Here is a 22,558-nt window from a genome sequence, read left to right on the forward strand (position 1 = left end):
GGACTTTATCTTTTTGTCACAATCGTTTTTATGATTAATAAAATATACCTGTCAGCTACTACTTTCAAATTTCAGCGATTAATAATTGGTATTTTCCTATAATGTGTACTGTTTGTCTGTTTATTTTTGACGTTGTTTGTTTTAAGTTAAATTAACTATGTCAAATGCCACGCTATTTTCTTTTGAAGTCACGTGTTAATAATGTAAAATTTGTTGAGATTTTATATTCTGGTAAGGCCCTATTACTTCAAAACTCTCATTTACGACCCATTTAGATTTTCCTATCTGATTATGCAAAGAGTATTGGTAAATTAATTTCTGTTCATAAGAGCATAATCGTTTTGATATATAGATATATCTCATGCATTTTAACATTAAGGAGCTGATTGTGTTAAAACTTTCACGAATTGAACTATTTAATATTTGTTTTAACTATCCATGTCATCATTGGTTAGATGACGTTTCAAACCCTTCGCTTCCTTAGTCGCCGCCTATTATTATTCACACTGAAATATGCAAATTTCAAGAAGCTCTAACTTTTGGACTAAAGGACATACAATATTATAATTCAATAAATCATACACAAACATAATGTCAGTCAACTGACGTCGTAATAGAAGAGAATCTAAATTTACTACTGTAAACTAACTTGTAAGAGTCTTTAGAAATGGAAACATAATCATAAGAGCAATTCTTTTAAATTGAGGTACACCTGATGATACATAAAACTTCCAATATGAAAAGATAACTTACAATTTGTATTCGATTAAGTAGATAAGATGCAATCCAATTTCATGGGAGGAGTGAGGTGAATGTTGTGCAAAATTCCGGCATTGAAAATAAATCCTAACTCTGATATGGTTTAAGTAATACTTGAGTATTTTTTATTAAGTAAATACTAACTGAGGCTACACAAATACCTAGTTAAATTAATCTATAACAATTAGAGGCTCTACCATATTGCTAGTCTTTCAAAAGTTCTATAAATATGCATAAAACTGCACATTTTTGTCTTTCAACGCTCCTGTTATATGTTTTCATCTCAACCGATCGCAATTAACTTTACTTGCCTATAGTGGTGAAAAGTCATAGTAGACAACAATGAGACAAAATCTTTCATTTTAATAAAAATAAATAATTCTGTGGCATTAAGGGCAGTGATACTTATCTGTATTGTTTTCTCCAGTTGGTTTTCTGCTGACACCATCAAATTTCTCAAATCAGTATTTCTAAATATGAAGTATATATATATGTATATAAACATATACCTTTAAGCTAATGTAATATATATTTTTAAATACTTATTTATAGTTCACTACACCAATTAAGATACAACCATGTTGCGAAGGTTTGCTCGTGGCGAAATTAAGCAGCAGGTTTTGCCAGGTTCAGATACTCGAAGTACTATTCCGCGAGGATTGCCTATATTAAATCAACCACCAGAACAAAACTATGAATTGGATTGTGAAGCCCAAAAATATGAAAATGGTGATCCAGAAGAATTTTTTGAACAGGTATTGATATAGCAGAGATAAATTAATTTAATTCATATTAAAATTATAAGAAGTGTGCTTTCAAGTTATTTATAATTATAATCCTAACTATTGTATATCAATTTCTTATTTACATTGGTTATATAACAATTAACTACTTAATTTGAAAATAATATTAATTTAACTATGCAATACATGTTTGTTTATCGATAGTAATTTAAATTTTCTTTATAGGAAGCTCAAAGATATGGTGTGGCTTCCAATATGAGTTGTGTCGAAAGTATTACCTATGTAGGTGGATGCTTAGAAGAATTGAGAGATTTAGAGTCTGATGAATTACATCTTTTTGAAAACTACAAGTATAAAGATTCTTCAGATTCCTCAAATACTTTGCAAATTGCCAAGTTTAAGGAAAAGGTAACAAATTGCTTTTGTCTTAATGTATCTATAAAATGTAACATGTAGTATGCACATTATCCTTAAATGAAATTTGGTGATCTCACTTCTCATATGACCGTAATTTAAAAAAACACTAATCAGTATTAAAACTTGGGTATTTTTTAAAGTGATTAGCTTTTACATTTTAAGAAGTGTTAGTATTACTTTGAATAATTAATTATATTTTAATGTAGATTATTCAAACTGTCAATTCAAACAGTACAGTATTAATAACTGGAGTAACTGGATGTGGTAAAAGTACACAAGTACCGCAGTTTATTTTAGATGACTGTATGACAAGAAAGAAACACTGTAACATAATTGTGACTCAACCCAGACGTATAGCCGCTATTTCAGTTGCTAAACAAGTAAATAAAGAGCGTCGTTGGAGAAATGGGCTTTTTGTTGGTTATCAAGTAGGACGCAAAAGAGATTATGATCCATTTACTACAAAAATTTTGTACTGTACTACGGGCATTTTATTACAAAAAATAATCAAAGCCAAAAATCTTTCCGAGTTTACACATATTATTTTGGATGAAGTTCATGAAAGAACTCTAGAAATGGATTTCTTATTATTGGTGATAAAAAAACTAATGAGGACAAATTCAAAATCTGTTCGAGTAAATATTTTTTTATTATATTCTTATTAACATTGTTATTTAAAATGATCTTTTTTATAAATCCTTTATTAAACATACCTTTAGGTGATCTTAATGTCGGCAACTGCGGAAGCATTCAAGTTGTGCGATTACTTTGGCGAGTACTACGGGCCACCTCATAATAGAAATGTTCCTGCACAAGCAATTAATGTCTCCAAAACATTCAAACATAAAATTTACAAATATTATTTAAATGATTTGTTTCAATCAATTCATTATGTGAGTACAGTAAAATTAACTGAATATTTTTTTATACCATAAAATGAGCCTTCTTAGTATTTTACAAATTCATATGTCGTAAGACAAAAAGAAAGTAATAGAGACACTACTTGATGTACACACTGTTTGAACTGAAACTTGTCAGAGCACTAGAGTATAACGGATTGCCGTCGGGGTTCTTCGAGGATGTCGAAGAGCCGTTGTTTACACTGGATTAAAAATAATTAGAGATTGAGAAAGTATAGGTACAAGGTGCGAACGGATACTTAGAGAGATGAAGGAAGGATAAAGTACGAGGTGCGAACGAATCGCAAGACATGGGTACGAGGAGAGAGGAGAGACTCCTAGGTGTTAAATGAACGAACTCTCAAACTTAAACCTTGTAGACGGACAGCGACAACCTACTCTTGACTGATGACATGTGGTTATGGTAAAGTCAACTGATGAAAAAGCAATGCCTTTCCGTCTCTTTTATATTGGTTTAATATTTGCAATTAAGCGTTATTGTTAATTTAATCGTTTGGTCATCAGTCTCGAGTCGCCGGAAGTACTGCCCGCATTTATTTAAATAACATGTAACCTATATTGACGACATGGCCGTCATATAACACATAGTTATATATAATAGATTAAATATTTTAATTTTAGGCTTCCAAAATGAATTTAAGTAAGCCCCAGATAGAAGAAGCTGGTTACTTGACAGCAGTTAATTTAATTAAAGAGTTTGACAAAATGGAATTGGAGGATACCCACAAAAACGCTTCTGTTTTAGTATTTTTACCTGGAATCTATGAAATAGAAGAAATGCATAGACTTATGGAAGTTGCCATCGAGACTGAGTTTGTATTTTTATTTATTATTTTTCTTGTTGATAAGTTATTTTATTTCATAATCATTCATTAATTACAGTTATTTTTCTGTAACATTAATTTATGTCATGCATCCTAAGGCATTTGATATTCAAAATGTTTTAATTTTGGGGTTTCTTCATTTTTTCAAATTTTGTTTGCTATGATGATGATTACACTTAATGATGATCATTAAACACTTATTAGGATTTTACTATAGAATTTATTTTATATTATATTCAATTTGCTTTTCGACAGATTGTCCTTAATTTAAACAATTTTTAGTAAAAATTAAAAATAAATGATTATATGAGTTAGTAGTAGGTTAAAAGATATTGAGAACTAGTGTTTTATTTTTCAATGAAATTTTTATGCATGTTTGTTTAGAAAATTTAAATGGACATTAATCCCATTGCACTCGTCCATTACAAGTGAAGAACAAGATCGCGTGTTTGATATTCCGCCAATGGGACATCGTAAAATAATATTATCAACAAATATTGCCGAAAGCTCTATAACAGTTCCAGATATTAAATTTGGTTAGTGACCTGATTGATTTAATTGAAAAAACTATCGTGTTGTAATTTATAATAATATATATTATATATATGTTATAGTAATCGACTTTTGTTTAATGAAACAATTAAAAAATGAACTGAGATCAAACTACTCCATGCTGGTTATGACATGGGCATCAAAAAGTAATTGTGATCAAAGAGCAGGAAGAGTTGGCCGTGTTGCTGAGGGAAGAGTGTATAGACTTGTTCCTAAAAGCATGTATGATGTAAGTATTTATATAATAATATAATTTTATTTTTTTGAAATGTACATTAGATTTATAATAAAAATATAACATTAAATTATATTAATTTACAGTTATGATTTGCATTATAAATGTTGCTTGACAAACAATAAAAGCCAGTAGTACAGTGGGTGGGGTCAGTGCATGGTGGGAACGGGTAGGTCATAGGTCTACAGTAATTATTATAACTGAAAGTGATAAAATCACTTTTAAATTGACGCTTTGTTGCGAATCTGTGGATAGTAGGTTCAAACCAAGCACAGTAATAAAGTGTTTTACGTAAGTGAGTAAGTAAGGTAGGGGAGGTCCAGTGTTCACAGATAAAAACAAAAATATTGATATAATCAGTGATTGAACAATGACAATTATGTGTTTAAAAATTAAATTTTAGTATTAGAATAGATACGATAAGTTTGATCATCTGTCTATAAAAATGTATACCCATATACTTATAACGTAATTAACAATATAACGAAAATATATTTATTACCTGTTGACTGTTGAATCACTTACACAGTACCTGAAAAATTATTACGGTGTTTTACCCACCTTTTTTTAGTTTTTCCTTAAAAAAAAAGTTTGACTACTGACTTTTGAAAAAATTGTATGTGTTATAATTCTATTCTAAATCTACCTTTGGCCTAATTTACAGACATAAATCCTTAAAACTGCTTGAAAAAGTGAAATAAAGATAAATTGTTTATCACTTCTAGGGAAAAGGGTTTATGATATTTTTTTGTTTGTCCATGTTTGTCGGTAGTACTTTGTTTAAAGAATATTTCATGCAAAATTGGTATTAATTCGACTATTTTTAAAAAAATTATGGTGCATCGTAATTTTAAGTTGAAAAATATGTATAATTTTTGTTGTTTTGTTCGATTTTGAAGGGGAAGGGGTAAATGTTTTTAATTTTTGGCCTGGTAAAATACCTTACACAACCAAAAATCAAACTTTATATATTGAATCAAAATTTTTTTTTATAAATCAAATTTTAAACTGATAAATAGCACTGTTGACAAAATGAGCATTTTTTAACATTTAATTTTCTTCAAGTTGAGACCTAGCTAATTTGGTTTTTCTCGCTCAAAACGGTATATTATTCAAAACATTTTATCAAAATTGTTTTGAATATTAACGATATGTCTATATTTATAAATTGTAATTTATGTGTACAATTATTATGATTGCTTTTTATAATTAGATAACAATAATTAAATCGTTTGAGTACTTATATTATTGCAAGTTAATTAATTGTATGTATATATATGTTGTATAATGTCATTATTTATATATTTAAAATCTATAATTACCATTTTAGAATGAATTTGAAGCTGAAGAGAAACCAGAAATGTTACGATGTTCATTAAGTCGTATTATACTTATGTCGAAAGTTTTAGATATGGGACCACCTCTTATGCTCCTTAAAACAGCAATGAGCCCACCGGACCTAAAAAACGTTAATCTTACTATACTTACTCTTAAACAGGTAAGATTGTTGTAGAAACACTATGAAATATAAGAAGATTATCATAAACATTTTTGTGAAGGTTGGAGCACTATTGCCTACTGTAAGTGGAATGATTTCTCCATTTGATGGGGATATTACATTTATGGGCAAAGTAATGGCTACATTACCACTTGATCCGCCAATGGCAAAGTTGATTTATTTTAGTTACATATTTAACATTCTTGATGATGGAATAATAATGGGTAAGTAAAATTTTAAATATAGAATGTTAAAATAACAACTGATGTTTGGAAAACTGATAGAATTATGATTATTGTTGCGAAATGTATTAGTTGTAATTTTTTTATTTCCATTTGATTTTAGCTTGTGGTTTATCGTTGAAAAGTATATTTAGTCAGCCTTTTAAAGAACGATTAGGAGCATATACACAAAAGTTAATTTGGGCTAATAACTCGTGCAGTGATCCGGTTGCTTATATTTCAGCTTTTAAGGTTTAACGAAATCATTTTTATGTTCTCATTTGTACGAGACGATCCCAATTTAAAACTGAATTTTTATAGAGCTGGCTTCAAAGGAAACCAGAGTTCGATTATAATAGATCAACTGAAAAATTATGGGCTCGTCAAAACTTTATTCAATTATCTGCGATTCGCGAATTATATGACCTTACTGATGATGTTAGCGATAGATTAAGTAGATCGTTTCATATTAGAAGAAATTCAGGTAATATGAAATGGGAACACAAAGAAGAACAAGCATTGGTCCTTAAGGTATAGATGTGGAGTTTATAATGAAATATGCATATGTGATCTGACCACATAGAGGAGGAGTGGCCGAGTAGGGTAAGGCGGCAGTGTGTTAGCGCTCACTGTCGCCGGTTCGACACTCGGTCACAGGCGCTCCGTTTGCTGGGCGAGCAATCATCCGGTAAAAAGGAACCGCCATCCCCCTCTCCGGCGACGGATTGACGACCCGTCCCGGAAGCGAATTCGTCAAGAAACCATCTCATGATGGCAGCATTGGGCCTTCATGGTCTGTTAAGCTACATGATGATGATGATGATCTGACCACACAAATTTTTCCGGCTTAAATTTCAATCTAAAAATTATATAATATATTTTTAGGTTATATTGGCTGGATCGTTTTATCCAAATTTTTTTGTGCGCGGAACAAGCAATAGATTGGATCCACATGAAGTAAGTAAATTAATGGATGGTAAAGTTCCCGGTAATACGGTATATTTCACTGGATTTCCCGATGATCAACCTAAAATGCTGTACAAGGAAGCTATTGAAAATTTGTTCCCTGCTAAATATGTTGGAAAACCAAAAGCTTTATTTAATGATACTAAGTGAGTAATTTAGTTATAGAGTTTTAAAGCGTATAATATGATTTCATAATATGTTAGGCTTAATTGTCGTATTCAAAGAAAGTTTTTATTTAACTGCTATAATAGTCCTTAACTTGATGAATTCCCAGTTTAATTTAGATTTAATTACTCAAAATAATTCATTATTATAGATTGTCACATTTTGCAGTTATTATATATATATATATATATTATCATGTACCATTGATAATTTAATAATACATTTTTTTTATCTTTCTAGCAAAGTTTTTGTTGAATTTCAAGAAGTTGGTGATACGCGACGGATTCATAAAAGAAAATTAGTACCAGACAATGTGTGTTTTGGCGTTTATGTGGCTTTGAAAATGAAACGATTAAATTTTGATTTTAGAATACCATTATTAAAGTACGTATACTTTTAACATACTAATAACAGATTTATTAAATGTTAACCATAAGTTACTACAAAATGTATTTCTGTGTATTGCGACTTCCTGAGATCAACAAATTGCAAATTTTTTGAAAATGGGTTTTTCGCGGTTTTAAAACTGGAACAATAAAAATTATAAAATTGATAAATAAGATCGTTAAGAATTAATCTATCAGAATTATCCAATTATTTTTGTACATGTACAATTGTTAAAAAGAATAATTTTTCAATTCATTCTATGGAAAATAAAACTTTTTGCAGATAGGTCATTGTTGTTATGAAGCTGTGGTTTTTAATTAGTGCATTTATAATAGTAATACATTCACTAAATGTTAAAAAAAAAATTAGCAAAACAATAGTTATCCCTATAAATGTTCAATTGTAGTCAAAGGATTGGTTAAAACATTGTTATTTACTTGTTAATTTATATAATAGTCCAGCAGATGCTGCAAAAGAATACGAAAAAATGCAAAAAGAAGAAGCCAAACAACAAAGTTTAGGACAAAATAAGTTGCCCGTGTATTCAAGTCCAGTCAATAAAATAAAAGATGATGAAAAATTTATTAATGTTCAGATATCGTTTGTAAGTATTATTAGTTTCCTAAAAATTTTGTAATCACAAATTTAATAAATTCTATTTAAACAGGAATAAATCCTATTCACTAAATATACATTAATGTTGTTAATTGTAAAAAATTAAGGTGGAATCATTTGGGCGTTTTTGGGTACATTTGATTGACAGAGACAGAAAAAAAAATTTCATGGACATGTGGGCTCTTGTAAATAGTGCAGATTTGTATGAAACCAATATGATCAAATCAAAACCAAACTCATTGAAAATAGAAGAAATTTATGTTGTGTCTTATGATGAATATATGTATAGAGCTCAACTTGTTAGTATTACAAATGATCCACAACAAAAATTTAAGGTATAACATAGAAATGAGATCACTTGGCTTTATTTGTTACAAAACATTTTTTTTTTTTTAATTTTCAGTTTATGTTGATTGATTTTGGTGAGTCTGTAGAGTTGAGCATTGATAAAGTGTTTGACTTTGCAAATGACTCGTTTAAAAAAAGTGTTCTTAAAATACCAAAATTAGCTATTGAATGTAGATTTGCCAACATTCGTCCTGCGTTGAATGGAAAGCCTGTATCCAAATGGTGTAATGAAGCTAATGAGATGCTTAGTAAATATTATAAAGACTCTAGTAAGGAAATTTTAGAGGGAAATGTAAGTGAAGTATTTCTTTTTATTAATCTGGATGTAACTTTGAAAACCAATAAACATTTTTGAACCTTTTTAATAATCATACAACTGGTTTGAACTATGAATTTGAGCCCGGAGAATTACCTATCTATATTTTTATTCTGTAATTTAGATAATTGATCCATGTCGACTAAAGATTATATTACATAAATTGTTGTTTATTTAATTGAGTAAATACCATGTTCCAATAATAAAAATTAGATACAATATCCAACATAGTAGGCAATAGTAAATTTGTTGGTGCCACCATATGCATTCACCTTAAATTACACCAATTGTTCTATAAGTACATTTTTTTTCATTACAGATTTATTCCATTGTAAAAAATGTAATGGTGTTCGAAAATTTAAAAACTAAAGAGTATACATTCCCTGAATATTTTCTTGCAAGAAAAATGGCATTGAAATCCGAAGAACCCTACGAATCCAAAGTATTACATAGAATAAATTTATTATTTTGGAGAACTGATTTATTAAATGTTTAAACAATTTTCCTCTAAAGATAAAAATTATTTACTTAACACAAAAATTGCATGTTCTTATTTATGAAATACAATTATATTTTTTTGTTATATTTTATATTATGCTCTACTAACTTAGATTTTCTTACTTTAATTGTATCAACTTTTACTTTAAGGAAAATAACAGGATTCGTTTTCACACGTACCAAAATTTTGGATCATCGACTTCTAATCAAAATCAATATAAAAGCATCAATTTGCAGTCACTGTCTTTGGGTGGACAACATTCAACAGTAAGAATGTTTTAGTAAACTCTCTTAAACTAGTCATTAAAATAAAATAAATATAAAAATAGTAAATATTGTGTATATTAAGGGTGTGTGGTTATTCAAATTTTGAATAATTTATCAATGAATTTGAATTGAATTTAATCAGTTAATAAAAATGCTTGTTTATTCAGTTCAATTTATAAAAATATTGAATTAAATGAAACAAATTATTGATATTGCATACATTCTTTTGACCGGCATTCATTGATACTTTTTTTGTGTTAAATACACGTGTATTTATTTTGAAATATTATTAATTTAATTTTGTGCACGTTCAATTTGGACAATTTAGCTTGCTCTTAAGGGCCCTATTAACCCACTTGAAATAACAGTTCGTGGCATCAACCGCCATACCGAATCCAAAATAGTTTCTATCGAGAGCCAATCTGTCAATTCAATATTGTTGGATACAGCATATCCACATGATTACTATGAAAGGTAATCCTTAAATAAATATATTATGTCCTACATTTTATATATTGTATTATATCAAAGGCCAATTTTTTCTTGAAAAATGATAAATATAATTTTTATTTTTGTACATTTTTTTTGGATTCTTATGTTATAAATTTAAGTGTTATCGGCAATAATTATAATTTATGTATATTTGTTGATTATTAGATTATTTGTTGCTGGAAATGTGTCCGTTAACGAAACTGAAAAAATAACTTTGTGGGATACGACAATGATGCCCAGCATGGCCGGGATACCTGCTATTATCTGTATGATATTCTCTCCTTCTGTTGAAATAAGGTATAACAGATTAACTTTTTTGTGTATAATTACATTCTTAACTTGTCTGTGTTTTTATATCTGTGCAAGGTGTAATATATCGTACACAAAAATGATAGGCGCTATTTGTGGGTTGGGATATGATCCGAAAAATGCAAGACCTTTGTTTGCGGAAAACGACATCGAAATCACATTTGACACTGTCATTGATCAAACAATGTTGGAAAAAGTAAAACGGATTTTAGCTTTTTATTTTATTCTCGAGTTTAATTTTGATATTTTTTTTTAGATAAATACTGTGAGGATGCTATTGAATAAATGTGTAAATCCAGAAGATGACGAAGGACCAGGTGAAATTTTCGAAGTACAGCATAAATTAAAAAATGAGTTGATCCAGTAAGAAAACATTTTATATTTAATTAAATAATTATGATTTATGATAAGTTGTTTTTATTTAATCGTTTATATTTTTTATGTAGAATTTTTAGTACTGAAGCTAAGCCCAAGGCACCAGAATCAGTACCTTTGAGCCGAAAATATATGTGGGGACTTATTCCCAATTCGAAACAACAGATGCCGTATTGTGAAGAAAGCCCTGTTGATCATCCCATGGCTGGTTCAGATGTTTATAAATTATTGTGGGGTGTTAAATTGGAATCCAAACTCATTAATGTGGAATGTAAAGAATTGTTGAACAAGTTGTGTAAAGTTAAAAGATTACAAGATAAGTAAGTTTAACAATAAATAATAAGATCTCATTTCTAGTAGACATTTATTTATTTATTGTTTCAGTATTGATTTTAACTATCGTACGTGTGAAGTAATTAACGAAGAACTTTTTTGTCCATTATGTAATTATACATTTACAAGTAATGTGACCATGTTAAGCCATTTTAAACACAAATTACACGTTGACCATTATAATAAAGCCAAAGAGGAATTGCAAAGATCTTACACTGGTCCATATGAAGACATAAAACATCTTTAATTTATGTTTATCTCAATGAAATTATATTTTAAGTAATTGATTCTTATTTACATGTATATTTACACATATAGTTAACAGTTAAAGTTGACAAGAAAATGTATTTGCCTTTGTATTAAATTTTCGATTAAAAGCTGTTTTTTTATTTTGTAATATCTATTATCTATGGATAAACGCAACTGTTGAATATTATATCTCTTAGGCGTTAGAGGGTTAATTGTCTGACTGCAAAAAGCAAGTGATTTTTTTTTTATATATTTACAATTAACATTTAAAATTGACAAAAAAAAAATAATTGTTTTTTTTTTTTTATATTGTTTAATTTTCTAATAAAAATTGTTATTCATTTTGTATCTCTGTATTTATATGATTTGTTTGTCAAAAATGTAATTTCTTAACTGTTTATTATTTACTTCAGTTTCATTATCAACTTTCTCGTACAGTATAAATCCTATCAATAAAAGTAAACCACTTTTGTATGTAAATCAAGTGGCAATATTGTATGATAAATAGGGGATAAGTAATACCAATTGTAAATAAGTTGTGAACTTTTAATAATAAATAACTATATAAGATTCAGCATCAAGCCAATAAATAAAGAAAATGCTTAAACTTTGTAACAAAAAGAATCAAAATTATGCATAGTTTTATAACATTAAACTGCAGTAAATATTTAATTAATAACTTAAGCAACAATATGTAAACTATAAATTCTAAATTCACACAAATGAAAAAAAAGTAAATAATGTGTCAAATATTCTCTGGTTATACTTATATAACAATTTTTTTTTTTTTCATAAATTAAACACTTATTCTATAATATTGGTTCATACTTGCAACGCTTTTTTTTCTTATTTTTTGACTTGTGACTTCCATTTTCTGTTGACAAAATAAATATAATATAGAAGTACATAATTTATAAAAGGTTACTTTACTAGTATTGAGTAATAATGTTTAAATATAATTTATACCATAAACGGACATATTAGCGACAGCCTCTTCCAATACTTCATTCATTGAAGTAGCGTTGGCAGTTGATCCTAATGATGGCCATTGTGAAGATTGTGTAGCTATAGCGACACTTGATGATGGTTTTACATTGCTAATATTTTCATTCTGCAAAGCCTAAAATAAGAGTATCATATCATCAGACGTCTACTAATTTCAATATAACACGTCAATATTTTTCAGTGTATTTTTAAAAAGAAACAATACTCGATAGTGACATTTGATAACTGTCTTATTTTAAATACAAAACTAATAATACTCAACAAGAGAAATGGCATAAACTTATACGGGATATTTGTTATTACTTATACTTAATTATAGTATTCATATTAAAATTGAAATGTTACCTTCGCGAATGATAAGTTGGCCGATCCTTTAGACTTATGGGAAGTAGTAGAGCTGTTTGTTACTGGAGAAGACGACGTCATGCCAATTGATTCGCTCAACGGAATCATACTAATAATGATTAAAAAAAAAAATGTTTAAATTAGATTATCTAACAAATCAAAATGCCCAAAAATTCAGCAATATTCCAATAAAAAAAATTTCCGGTTTGATAATTTTTTTGAACATTATGAACAAGAAATACTTTCCCCCATTTTTCTCAAAAATAATAGTGTTTTTCTTTAATATTTTTTGGATGTGTTATTTTTAGGAATGTTTGATTCCTAAACAGTTATATAAAATACCTTTCATCTGCAAATGGGTCGTATCCACACTGTGGAAAAATGTCTCTGTTTTGCCATTCTGGAGGTGCAATTTGTTTTTTTTGATTTCTCTCTTCAATACGTTTAGCGAGTCTCTGTTCTTCTCGAGCACGTCTATCTCTTATAGCTGTCCTTTCATCTAAATTACCTGAAAAAATATAAACATTGAATGTTAAATGACAAAATTAATAAATTCTTTCTCTTAATTAAAAAAAAAAATACTATAATAATTGTATATATATGTTAAAAAAAATGTGTAATTACTTTTGAATAATTCAAAAATGTCTGGTGACACTAGATTGGTCATGTCAATTTCAACCCATTCAAACACAGTAGTTATTGGCAAATGAAGCAAAAACCTATAGCGCTTTCTCAACGCTTCAGTCATGGATAAGTATTGCTTTTCTTTTACAATAGCTGTCAACAGCTGTGGACTGTTTTCAAGATTACCGTACGTTTTTTCCAGCATTTCTACATTAATAGCTGACAAATAGATATGTTGACCATCGACCGCTGTAAAAGATTGTATTTTAAATGAATTTTTCAACAAACGTTAATAATAAAATAATAAATACCTTGATAAAAATAGAAGTCTTTTTTAATAGACTTATTTGGTGTTTCATTAATTTCATTAAAATTAACGCTTTTAAGTTTGTCGTTACTAAATATTATAAAATAAATTAGATTTTATTTAATACATCAACAAGACAATTTATCTTACATATTTTCCGTGTAGTTTGATGTTATTATCTTTTCATTTTGAGCACAAGGAATGTTAGAAGAGCATCCAGAAATATCAAATAAGTTTTTCACACATGATAGCTACAAAATAAAAATGATAAAATATATAGAAGTGTATCTTTAAACATTTTCTGTGTAAAATATATATTACTGGTGATGTTCCTAGACTTGTACTAGGAAAAGATTCCACAAAAGTCGTGTCTTCTAATTCTTTCGTGGTCAAAATCTATTGATTTTAAACAAAAATTAAGTAAAATCAAAATATAATTATACTTGTAAACTTACAGGCTGGTCGTTCATTAAAATATCTTCTCTTGTAGATAACAACTCGAGTGCTTCAAAAATATATTTTTTCTCCACATCTTCCGTTTCCCAATAATCTAGAAGGGATACAAGAGCTTCCCTTTCTTTGTTCAAAACATTTAATATCTGAAAAAGAGTTTGAATTTTCACTTATATAAATAATATACACACAACATATATATTTATGTTGTATATGTGTGTGTGTATATATATATATATACACACACACATATACAATGTATAATTTGTTTTCAAACTAACTTCGTTCTTATTAGCAACAAGAATTCTAGAAAACACAGTAGAGAAATTTGATTCTGAAACTGATAATGGAGAGTTATCAGTCGGCTGTAAATTAATGTTTTGGCGTCCGAGTTCAGCGATAGGATAAGCTTGTAATGAATTTCTAGCCCGTTTCATTAGTTGTAGTGTAATGGATTGACCAACACTGCATTCTTCATTTATAATCAGTTCGACGCTAAAAAAAAAAATAATAATAATATACACAACAAGAAAGGTGTATATATATTTATAACTAATTGGTGTTTTTCAAACAAAAAAAACGTTTTAAAATATGGTACCTATCAATCTAAAATGTATTTTATTATTATAGTTTATGTCCTATAAAGTTAAACAAACAATATACTAATATTGTTGCATGTTTTTTATTAACTTAGTATAAATATTCTGTACCAAAGATAATTTTAACATTAATATAATGTATTAAAGTTAAACTCAATTCTTTGGTTTGGCGGCCATAAATATTCACATTTGTATTTTTTAATAACTAATGGTATTTGTACAACAAATGGATTAACTCAATTCTAGAGTGACTAATAATAATTAACCTTACGAGGCAGAGTAATTGAAGAGATTAAATTCTGCATTTGACTGATTTTAATTTGACCAAAACATAGTTTTAAATAATCACTTTGATTTTTAGGATGAACAAATAGTTTTAAAAAAATTTAAGAAAAATGTATGATATAATATATATATATTGTTTAAATAATGCAAATCAAATTGTTTCTAAAAAAAATCCATAAAACAAAGAGTCATTGTGTGTTAAATAAAAGTTAAAATATTATATTGAAATAATATATTCTACGCTATTTTAAAACAGTTAAACTCACCTTTGAAGTTCTTTTTTTAGTATTCTAGAATGGCAAATAGGACAACCATCAACATCAAGTTCTTTATTGATGTCCAGATAACGTAAAATACATGGCCAGCAGTATATGTGTCCACAGCTGGTCATTTTCGGTGTCGTAGGAATGTCCATACATATCGGGCAGTTTATGGCTTGAGTAGAGAACATTTTCTACACAACAAATGTATACTTAATATGTTTTAAAAATAAATTTGTTAAATTTAAAAAAAATAGTATTTTCCATTTACACACTAATAATACTAGTATCATTTATCATTTCAATTAAATAACATTAATTTAACTCACAATTTGTTCAATGTATTCCCAATTTACAATTTCATCTTGATTAGAAATCCAATATCCATAGTCTTTCCCTGCCTTTACCACAAATTGGCAACTATAACACAATGAAAAAATGCATATACATTTAAACAGTTCTTATCGACAAACTATAATTAAATTAAAACATACTTGGCTATCAAAAAATGTTTAATATTAAATTTGGGAGGTTGTGCTTTTTTCCTAAAGCTACAACCTGGACCGTTTTGTGAATTCCACATTCTTGTTTGATTCCAGTGCCGTACAGTTGGCAACATAATATCATCATCCCCAACGTCTTGCAATGATTCTATTACCTAATTGAAAGAAATGATGTATACATTTTATCAACTAATATTGTTGAAAACAAATAACCATTATTAGTTTCATATTTTTAATTATATTAAAAATTAAGTTAGTTTTAATACAATTTTAATTTTAACAAAATAAAAACATGATCAACAAATATATAAGAATCTGATTTTGTTGTTACTCGTGTAAAAACATTATCCATCTCCCATTTTTAGGTATGTTTACAAGTGTAAGAAATAGAACTCTAACCTCGGAACCCTTCTTTCCACAAAACAAACTAGCTCGAGGTTGTGGCTGTTTATAGTTGCTAATAGTCTTTTTGAATGATGCCCCTCGATTAGTATCAGCTTTTTGAGGTTGGCCAGCAAAAGACTTTCCATTTCGACGATTATTTGTGAACTTGGAACTAGAAACATCTGTAAATAATGAATTAAATATTTATGAAAATGTTTAATTGAAATTGATATACAGGCCAAAATCACATTTTATTCATTTACTAAAAATACATATTTCCCTATAATTAAAAATGTTTTCAAGAATCAAACAACCATTACATATTTAAAAACAAAAAAAAAAGATTAAAAAAATAAAAAACAAATGAAATTCATTTGTTCCAGAAAAGTTTCAGGGAAAATTACTGTAAAAAAATGTATTTAAAACTTTTTTTTTAATTTGTAAAATAGTTGTTCAATTTAGGAAAACATACTCAATTTTAAACAAAAATTGTATTTTTAGTTATTAAATTAAAGTAAAATTATTTTCAATACATCAATTATTAATTCACAATAACATTGATAATATATAAAATATAAAAAAGGCCCCCTCTGGAGGGTTAAGCAAGCCTATTTGCATTTATTAATAAATAATAGAAATAAATTTAAATATTTTCATTGATAAGAGAAGAATTGATAGAACATATAAAAGTTCCAAAAGATTTAGTGATAAACTATGGAGTATTTTACTAAATAGATTTTATACCTTGCTCTATTTTCCACCCATTAAGTTATATAGGTATCGGTTTTGCAATAAAAGGTTCTTTTTTTTTAACAGTATAAACGAAAAAATATCTTAACATTAGCGTTATCCCGATTCCTGGTACTATACGTATATTTTAATATAATATATAATAAAATACATATTATGTATACATGGACAGTACTAATAATTGAAAACTGCAGCTGCAGCTGTTAGTGAGTAGGGGCTAGTGAGGAACTATATTACTATATTAGGCAAAATATGGACTGCCCCTTATTGCCAACATTGCCGCAAGATAAACTATTCCTCGCGCAGAATTACCGATTTTTCATTTTTCTTCCATGGAATTTTATCCACCAATAATTATATTATATTATAAAAAAAGGTACTTTTTAAAATGTTTTATGTTAATATTTTATACTGTAACTTGTTAATGGTCGTTACTCTTCGAAATGTTGCAATTGAATTTAATTTGTTAATTGATTTAGGCAACTTAATTTGTTCTATTATTTATTACAAAATTCACTAATCTCAGCTCTATCAACGACAAAATCGTTTTGATTAGTAAAAATGTAATAAAAGTATTACGACTGCAATTGTCCTACAAGCTTATTTACCACATTCTATACATTGCATATTGCATAAAAATTCACCTTTTTTCGTCTTCCCTTTATTTTATTTTTGGTCCTAACTAATCAAGTTTTTACTTTTATATACCTAGTTATAACGTAGTTTAAAAAAAACCTATCGAGATATCTAGAAAATAAATCGTGCCCGATAATTCTAAGCCGGCACGCATAATGGAAGTAGGGGGAGGGGGGTAAAGAATAAAATAAAAACTTTTCGAAAAATAGTTTAAATGAATTCAATTAAGAGATTTAAAAAATTTAAAGTCTAATCCAACTTCGCCGAATTTTTGTCTCGTAATAGACAATAATATACAAGGATTGAGTAACAAACGAGTCCAATTTTTTCGGATAAGGACACACACATTGGTCTTTATGTTTGGTTCGTGACTGAAAACGTTTTAATTTTTTTATTTATTCCATAGCAAGCTGCACGACCTGTATAAAATAAGAATAATGAATAAGGAAAAGTCAATAGACAATAAAATGCACGATTATTTATCATCTTATGATTATCTTAAATGGTGCTTAAAAATATAAATGAATATAGATAAGACCGGCGAGAGGGAGTGGTGCGAAATGCGCAGTGTTTAATGGGTCAGCACTGATTTTCTTCCATGAAATTATTTCGTTTGATGTATACAACACAACAGCAGGAACCCGAGAACACGGATTATAATGATGATAAACAATTTCCAAACGTATATGAAATTCACACAATCGTAGACAAATTTATAATTAAAAAATCGTCCTGAGTGGTTGTTTAACATTCAATATTACTATGAAACTCGCTAAATGATGGTAAACAAATGCAGTGTTACCGGCTGTAAAAGTCTATATGTAAAGGAGAACGTTCGACTACACAGGTAAAATAAAATCACATTCAACCTCCATAAAAGATGGAGGTTAAAACTAATGTGTCATGTTATTGGTGTGAATAATCAAAATATTACAATTCAATTTGGTGTGGTAACAATATGTTATCAAGCATCATTATTATTGATATATTTGTTAATATTAATTACTAATTACTTGCGAATGTACCTAGATTTCCATTAGGAAATGCAGAAACATTACCATTGTGGATTGCAGCCACTAAAAGGGATCCAGAATGGAAACCTTGTAAGAGTAGCAGATTGTGTGGAAACCATTTTAAAGCATCTGAATATGTAGTTGGACACAGTAAAGGCGTTTTGAAGCCCTCGGCTGTACCAACGATAGATTATTGCGTTGAAATACCGGTAAAGTAATACTTGTCAAGCTAATCAAAACTGATTGAAGCTCAATTTAAAGAAAATAACTTAAATATGATTTTAGAGATACAATAAAAAGAAGTATGGGAATTTCAGAGTGTACGACAAAATGAAACATGTGAATAAATTAATCAAAACTGAACCAACGGTAATTTATTAGCAATCCTAATAATATATTTTAGTATGAAAGACTGGTAAAATTGTAGCATTTAACATGATATCCAACAAACATTTTTAGTATGCCAAAGCTTTATTTATAAATGACTTGTAATTGCTTTAAAGTTGTTTAAAAGAAATAGAAATGCAATTATATATACATTTAGCTATAATAAAATCGTATTTAAAAAAAAAAAATTGTATTATAACAATATCCAGGTTTTTAAGGATTATTTAATATTAGTTTATTTTTATTCCTGGTATAGAGTCAAGGAAATCAAACTCCTATCGAAAGAGTCAATATCGACTACAATAATATATTTAATAGGAAGATCACCGAAAACAATCGTAATAGTGATAAAAATAAATATGCTCAAGACGAGGTATCATCGATAAAAGAAAGTGACACGCTGACTTTGTCTGATTATGACGATGATGATGATGATAATAGTGATAATGATAATAGTGGGAGTGAAATCTTAAAAAACAATCTTGGTAATTCGAATACTGAAGTAAAAACAGACGACCCTTATGATGAACAATGGTATGTGTATCAAGATTCAAGAAATATCAATGGAACCGATTAATGTTAGAAAGTAGTAGTTCACATTTGAACAAAAATAAGTTTATTATGGTATCTTGGTAACATTACTTCAAACCATCAAAGTATTTTAAAACTACTTTGGTCATGTTACTAGAACTGATAAAAAAAACAAAATATTGAAATTAAATAATATGCGTTTTTTTTATTTTTTGGAAAGTTAAAGTTATTGGGCTCTTTTAACATTAATCGATTCAACTACTGTTTGTTTATATGAAGAAAATACTGATAAAAATTATTATTGTAATTGTATGTTTGCTAGTTATTACAAAGAAGGCATGGAGACATTAACATTAGCGGCCGAAGTCAAACGGTTAGAAGATCAAACTAGCACGGTAAGAAGCAAGCACATTGAATATTTTATCTAATTGCATTACTAATTAAGTAGTATATCTTTTTTAGACTGTTTATCAATCAGTAGCAGACAAAAGTTTTAACAAAGTCATGTCTCAGAGGATGAAAAGGAATAAAAGAAGAACAAAAGATATATATAAAATGTATTTTAGACAATTGGAAAAGAAAAACGCGCGTGAAATAGCTAAACAAGTATTTTATGATGATGTAACAAAGTTCACTAGGCACATTGAGGAACAGTTGAAAGTGCTTCACCCACACGAAAGACTTTATTTTAGCACAAAACGTGCAATCGACAAGATTTTAGCAAAGGCACAAGTGAAAATGAGTCAGAAAAAAATGCAAGAGTGTTAATTATAGTATTATTGTATGCACTTGTATAGAGCCAGTGTAACTATTTTTCGTACTTAAATATGTGTGTACTTACTAATTGTCATTTTAATAAACTTATCATTTTTACTATACTATCAAGTTCTTTAATAAAATGTCTTTAGTGACAAACTTCAGTTACAACTACCCTACAAATAATACAAATTTAGTAGGGTTTAATGATTAGGTTACTTTACAAGTTAAACGAGCTAATTAAATTTAATTTAATTACTAATGAGTCACAAAACAAAGATTAGAATTATTGTTCAAGATTAATTAATTATCTGAATTTTGGCAAATTTTCTAGTAACAATCTTTTATGTGTGGACATTGGAAGGTAAACAGGGAAATGTACTAACAGCAAATATAGGAAGTTAAACTTTGGAGATTTATATCAATATTTTTCTATAAATAGTAAGTTAGAAGTTTTTAATCTACTATACCTTAATTTAACATTTTTATTTTTAGATTATATTGTATTTTTTGTATTATGGAATACAACGGACAATATAATATATATTGTAGAAATTGTGTATAGACATATATTTCTTTTCCAAAGAAAATTATAACATCAATATTGTAACTAATGTTATACTCAATACTTTGGTTAAAAAAAATTTGTTTTAGAACACTGATTTATCCCTTACACCGTTAAATTTATAAGAAAATTTACTTGTTTTAACCATAGACCTTATACTACGACCTGTTAAGAAGTTTGCCCTGAGACAAGATAGAGGGCCCTTTTTTTGTGACGAGTGACTAAAGCACGATAATAATTAATAATATTACCACGTTTTATTGCAGTATTAACAACCAAAGGTCAATGGAGACCTTCACTTAGGTGGTACGTCATAGGTACAGATATGATGATTCAACAACATACTGTTTTTACTTTATACCATAAAAAATCAATTGTTTACCTTATAATATATACAAAACAAATCATTAGGTAGACCGGTAGACGTCCACCACCGGGCGCCCGCGTATGTCGATTGAGGCGATCTTCAAATGTCTATAACTCCCAAGTACGTCCCGCTAATTTTTTTGCAGATTCGTAACCAAAATAAAAGTACTACCAATTAAAAAAAAAAATCGACTAATAAAGGGTGCCCGGTAAACTAGATTTATACCAGATCTTTGAGCACTCATGTAGGTAGCATGTACACTCATATTTTTTATGAAAACCGTGCTATGTCTTAATGCATGAAGTCAGTCTGGCATGATATTCTGTAGTTACAAAAAAACAAAGGAAAATGAAAATTTTTTCATAGCAAAATTGAGAGCAATACAAATGCTACTACCCAGACGATGGTATAGCTTTCAAACACATAAGCGCTCGAAGGTTAAACAAAATCTAGCATGTTTTAGCAACCAAGGCATCTAATGATTATTGATTGTCCAGAAATGATAAAAAAACTGGTTACTATTTGTAGATATAATTGTGTTTTTGTATTTAATTGAAACGTGTTTATTTTCAGTGAAAAAAACAAAATGTGCTGATTACCATAGGAGACTTCTATACCATGTTAACTTTTCTCGCTGGTTGGTCGCTGAATCTTTTAAAGTCGTACAATTTATTAATACCTAAAAAATAAACACAAAATCTACAAATATTATTGTTACCTGTGGATTTTTTGCCGTCTGTTTTACTGCCCTGCGCGGATTTTGGCGCAGGCATATTTAATTTTCTTTCCATTTGACGATTTTCCGACATCGATGATGGTTGTTGAGGAGAAGTGATCTCCGGATGGAGAGTAAACAATTGATTTGATGGACGACATCTTATTCAGTATAATGCCATTATCACGTGAACGAATTTTAAAAAACGGCAATTTTACGCAGCCAACGGACGAGATTTGATGAAAGTTGGGGGGTTTTAAAAATGATACGAAAGTGATTGTAGAGCGATTTGAGAGTATCCTACTCTCACGCTTTTTTATGATTTTTGGGAATAACCACAAACGCTGCAAAACTCGGCGAGCTACCGGCAAACCGGAATGTCGGAAGAACGGTATTAAAATACTTACACAACTTTGAACTTTCAAGTCGCGCTAAGGCGACCTAGCACACGCGAATAATAATGTTGTTCGACGCTCAAAATGGCCGCGACTGTGAACGTACAGCGAAAAAACACTGATAATGCGTAGTGAGATGAGCTGTAGTGACTCAGAACTGTCGTATTTTATATTGTTATGCGAGACGGC

General features: G+C 28.6%; 3 protein-coding genes across 4 annotated transcripts; 2 read left to right on the forward strand and 1 right to left on the reverse strand.

The window, feature by feature from the left end:
• Positions 1-43: 43 nt before the first annotated feature.
• LOC126843801 (ATP-dependent RNA helicase TDRD9) lies at positions 44-12,364 on the forward strand. Of its 2 annotated transcripts, none has more exons than XM_050581586.1 (25): positions 44-231; positions 1,312-1,514; positions 1,728-1,910; positions 2,126-2,554; positions 2,639-2,812; positions 3,461-3,651; positions 4,048-4,199; positions 4,278-4,444; positions 5,781-5,948; positions 6,010-6,172; positions 6,294-6,421; positions 6,491-6,700; positions 7,055-7,281; positions 7,541-7,684; positions 8,144-8,291; positions 8,410-8,637; positions 8,706-8,942; positions 9,286-9,408; positions 9,615-9,731; positions 10,060-10,205; positions 10,389-10,520; positions 10,590-10,728; positions 10,789-10,895; positions 10,979-11,227; positions 11,292-12,364. In XM_050581586.1, the coding sequence occupies exons 2-25, from the start codon at positions 1,338-1,340 to the stop codon at positions 11,485-11,487; spliced, it is 4,335 nt and encodes a 1,444-aa protein (XP_050437543.1). In that variant the 5' UTR covers positions 44-231; positions 1,312-1,337; the 3' UTR covers positions 11,488-12,364. The 2 variants fall into 2 exon arrangements, with proteins under 2 accessions (XP_050437543.1, XP_050437544.1); XM_050581587.1 differs by lacking the exon at positions 44-231 and adding an exon at positions 1,223-1,240.
• On the reverse strand, positions 12,022-22,511 carry LOC126843802 (RING finger protein 10). Its single transcript, XM_050581588.1, has 15 exons — positions 21,978-22,511; positions 16,270-16,436; positions 15,862-16,025; positions 15,697-15,787; positions 15,374-15,561; positions 14,505-14,718; positions 14,226-14,369; positions 14,092-14,166; positions 13,921-14,021; positions 13,775-13,860; positions 13,464-13,712; positions 13,182-13,347; positions 12,840-12,948; positions 12,456-12,609; positions 12,022-12,363 (listed from the first exon to the last, which is right to left on the reverse strand). Exons 1-15 carry the CDS (start codon positions 22,066-22,068, stop codon positions 12,299-12,301), a joined length of 2,064 nt encoding a protein of 687 aa, XP_050437545.1. The 5' UTR covers positions 22,069-22,511; the 3' UTR covers positions 12,022-12,298.
• LOC126843803 (uncharacterized) lies at positions 18,254-20,499 on the forward strand. The gene is made up of 6 exons (XM_050581590.1): positions 18,254-18,487; positions 18,670-18,862; positions 18,939-19,022; positions 19,297-19,574; positions 19,894-19,966; positions 20,034-20,499. Exons 1-6 carry the CDS (start codon positions 18,417-18,419, stop codon positions 20,337-20,339), a joined length of 1,005 nt encoding a protein of 334 aa, XP_050437547.1. The 5' UTR covers positions 18,254-18,416; the 3' UTR covers positions 20,340-20,499.
• Positions 22,512-22,558: the final 47 nt, after the last annotated feature.

Source organism: Adelges cooleyi, unplaced genomic scaffold, assembly GCF_023614345.1.
Source record: "Adelges cooleyi isolate 19-005CV unplaced genomic scaffold, UGA_ACOO_1.1 ACOO_flye_CR_arks_rails_tigmint_CR_PRNA_574, whole genome shotgun sequence".
Classification (NCBI taxonomy): Eukaryota; Metazoa; Arthropoda; class Insecta; order Hemiptera; family Adelgidae; genus Adelges; species Adelges cooleyi.

What these genes read in the sequence shown, in the direction of transcription:
- LOC126843801 (XM_050581586.1), top strand. Translation starts at nt 1,338, where the DNA reads ATGTTGCGAAGGTTTGCTCGTGGCGAAATTAAGCAGCAGGTTTTGCCA. An exon ending in CTTATATTTCAGCTTTTAAG is followed by an intron (nt 6,422 to 6,490) that starts GTTTAACGAAAT and finishes GAATTTTTATAG; the next exon opens with AGCTGGCTTCAAAGGAAACC. An exon ending in TGGGTGGACAACATTCAACA is followed by an intron (nt 9,732 to 10,059) that starts GTAAGAATGTTT and finishes TGGACAATTTAG; the next exon opens with CTTGCTCTTAAGGGCCCTAT.
- LOC126843803 (XM_050581590.1), top strand. Translation starts at nt 18,417, where the DNA reads ATGATGGTAAACAAATGCAGTGTTACCGGCTGTAAAAGTCTATATGTA. An exon ending in TAATCAAAACTGAACCAACG is followed by an intron (nt 19,023 to 19,296) that starts GTAATTTATTAG and finishes TTCCTGGTATAG; the next exon opens with AGTCAAGGAAATCAAACTCC. An exon ending in TAGAAGATCAAACTAGCACG is followed by an intron (nt 19,967 to 20,033) that starts GTAAGAAGCAAG and finishes TATCTTTTTTAG; the next exon opens with ACTGTTTATCAATCAGTAGC.
- LOC126843802 (XM_050581588.1), bottom strand. Translation starts at nt 22,068, where the DNA reads ATGTCGGAAAATCGTCAAATGGAAAGAAAATTAAATATGCCTGCGCCA. An exon ending in GGGAATACATTGAACAAATT is followed by an intron (nt 15,562 to 15,696) that starts GTGAGTTAAATT and finishes TTTGTTGTGTAG; the next exon opens with AAAATGTTCTCTACTCAAGC. An exon ending in CTAAAAAAAGAACTTCAAAG is followed by an intron (nt 14,719 to 15,373) that starts GTGAGTTTAACT and finishes TTTTTTTTTTAG; the next exon opens with CGTCGAACTGATTATAAATG.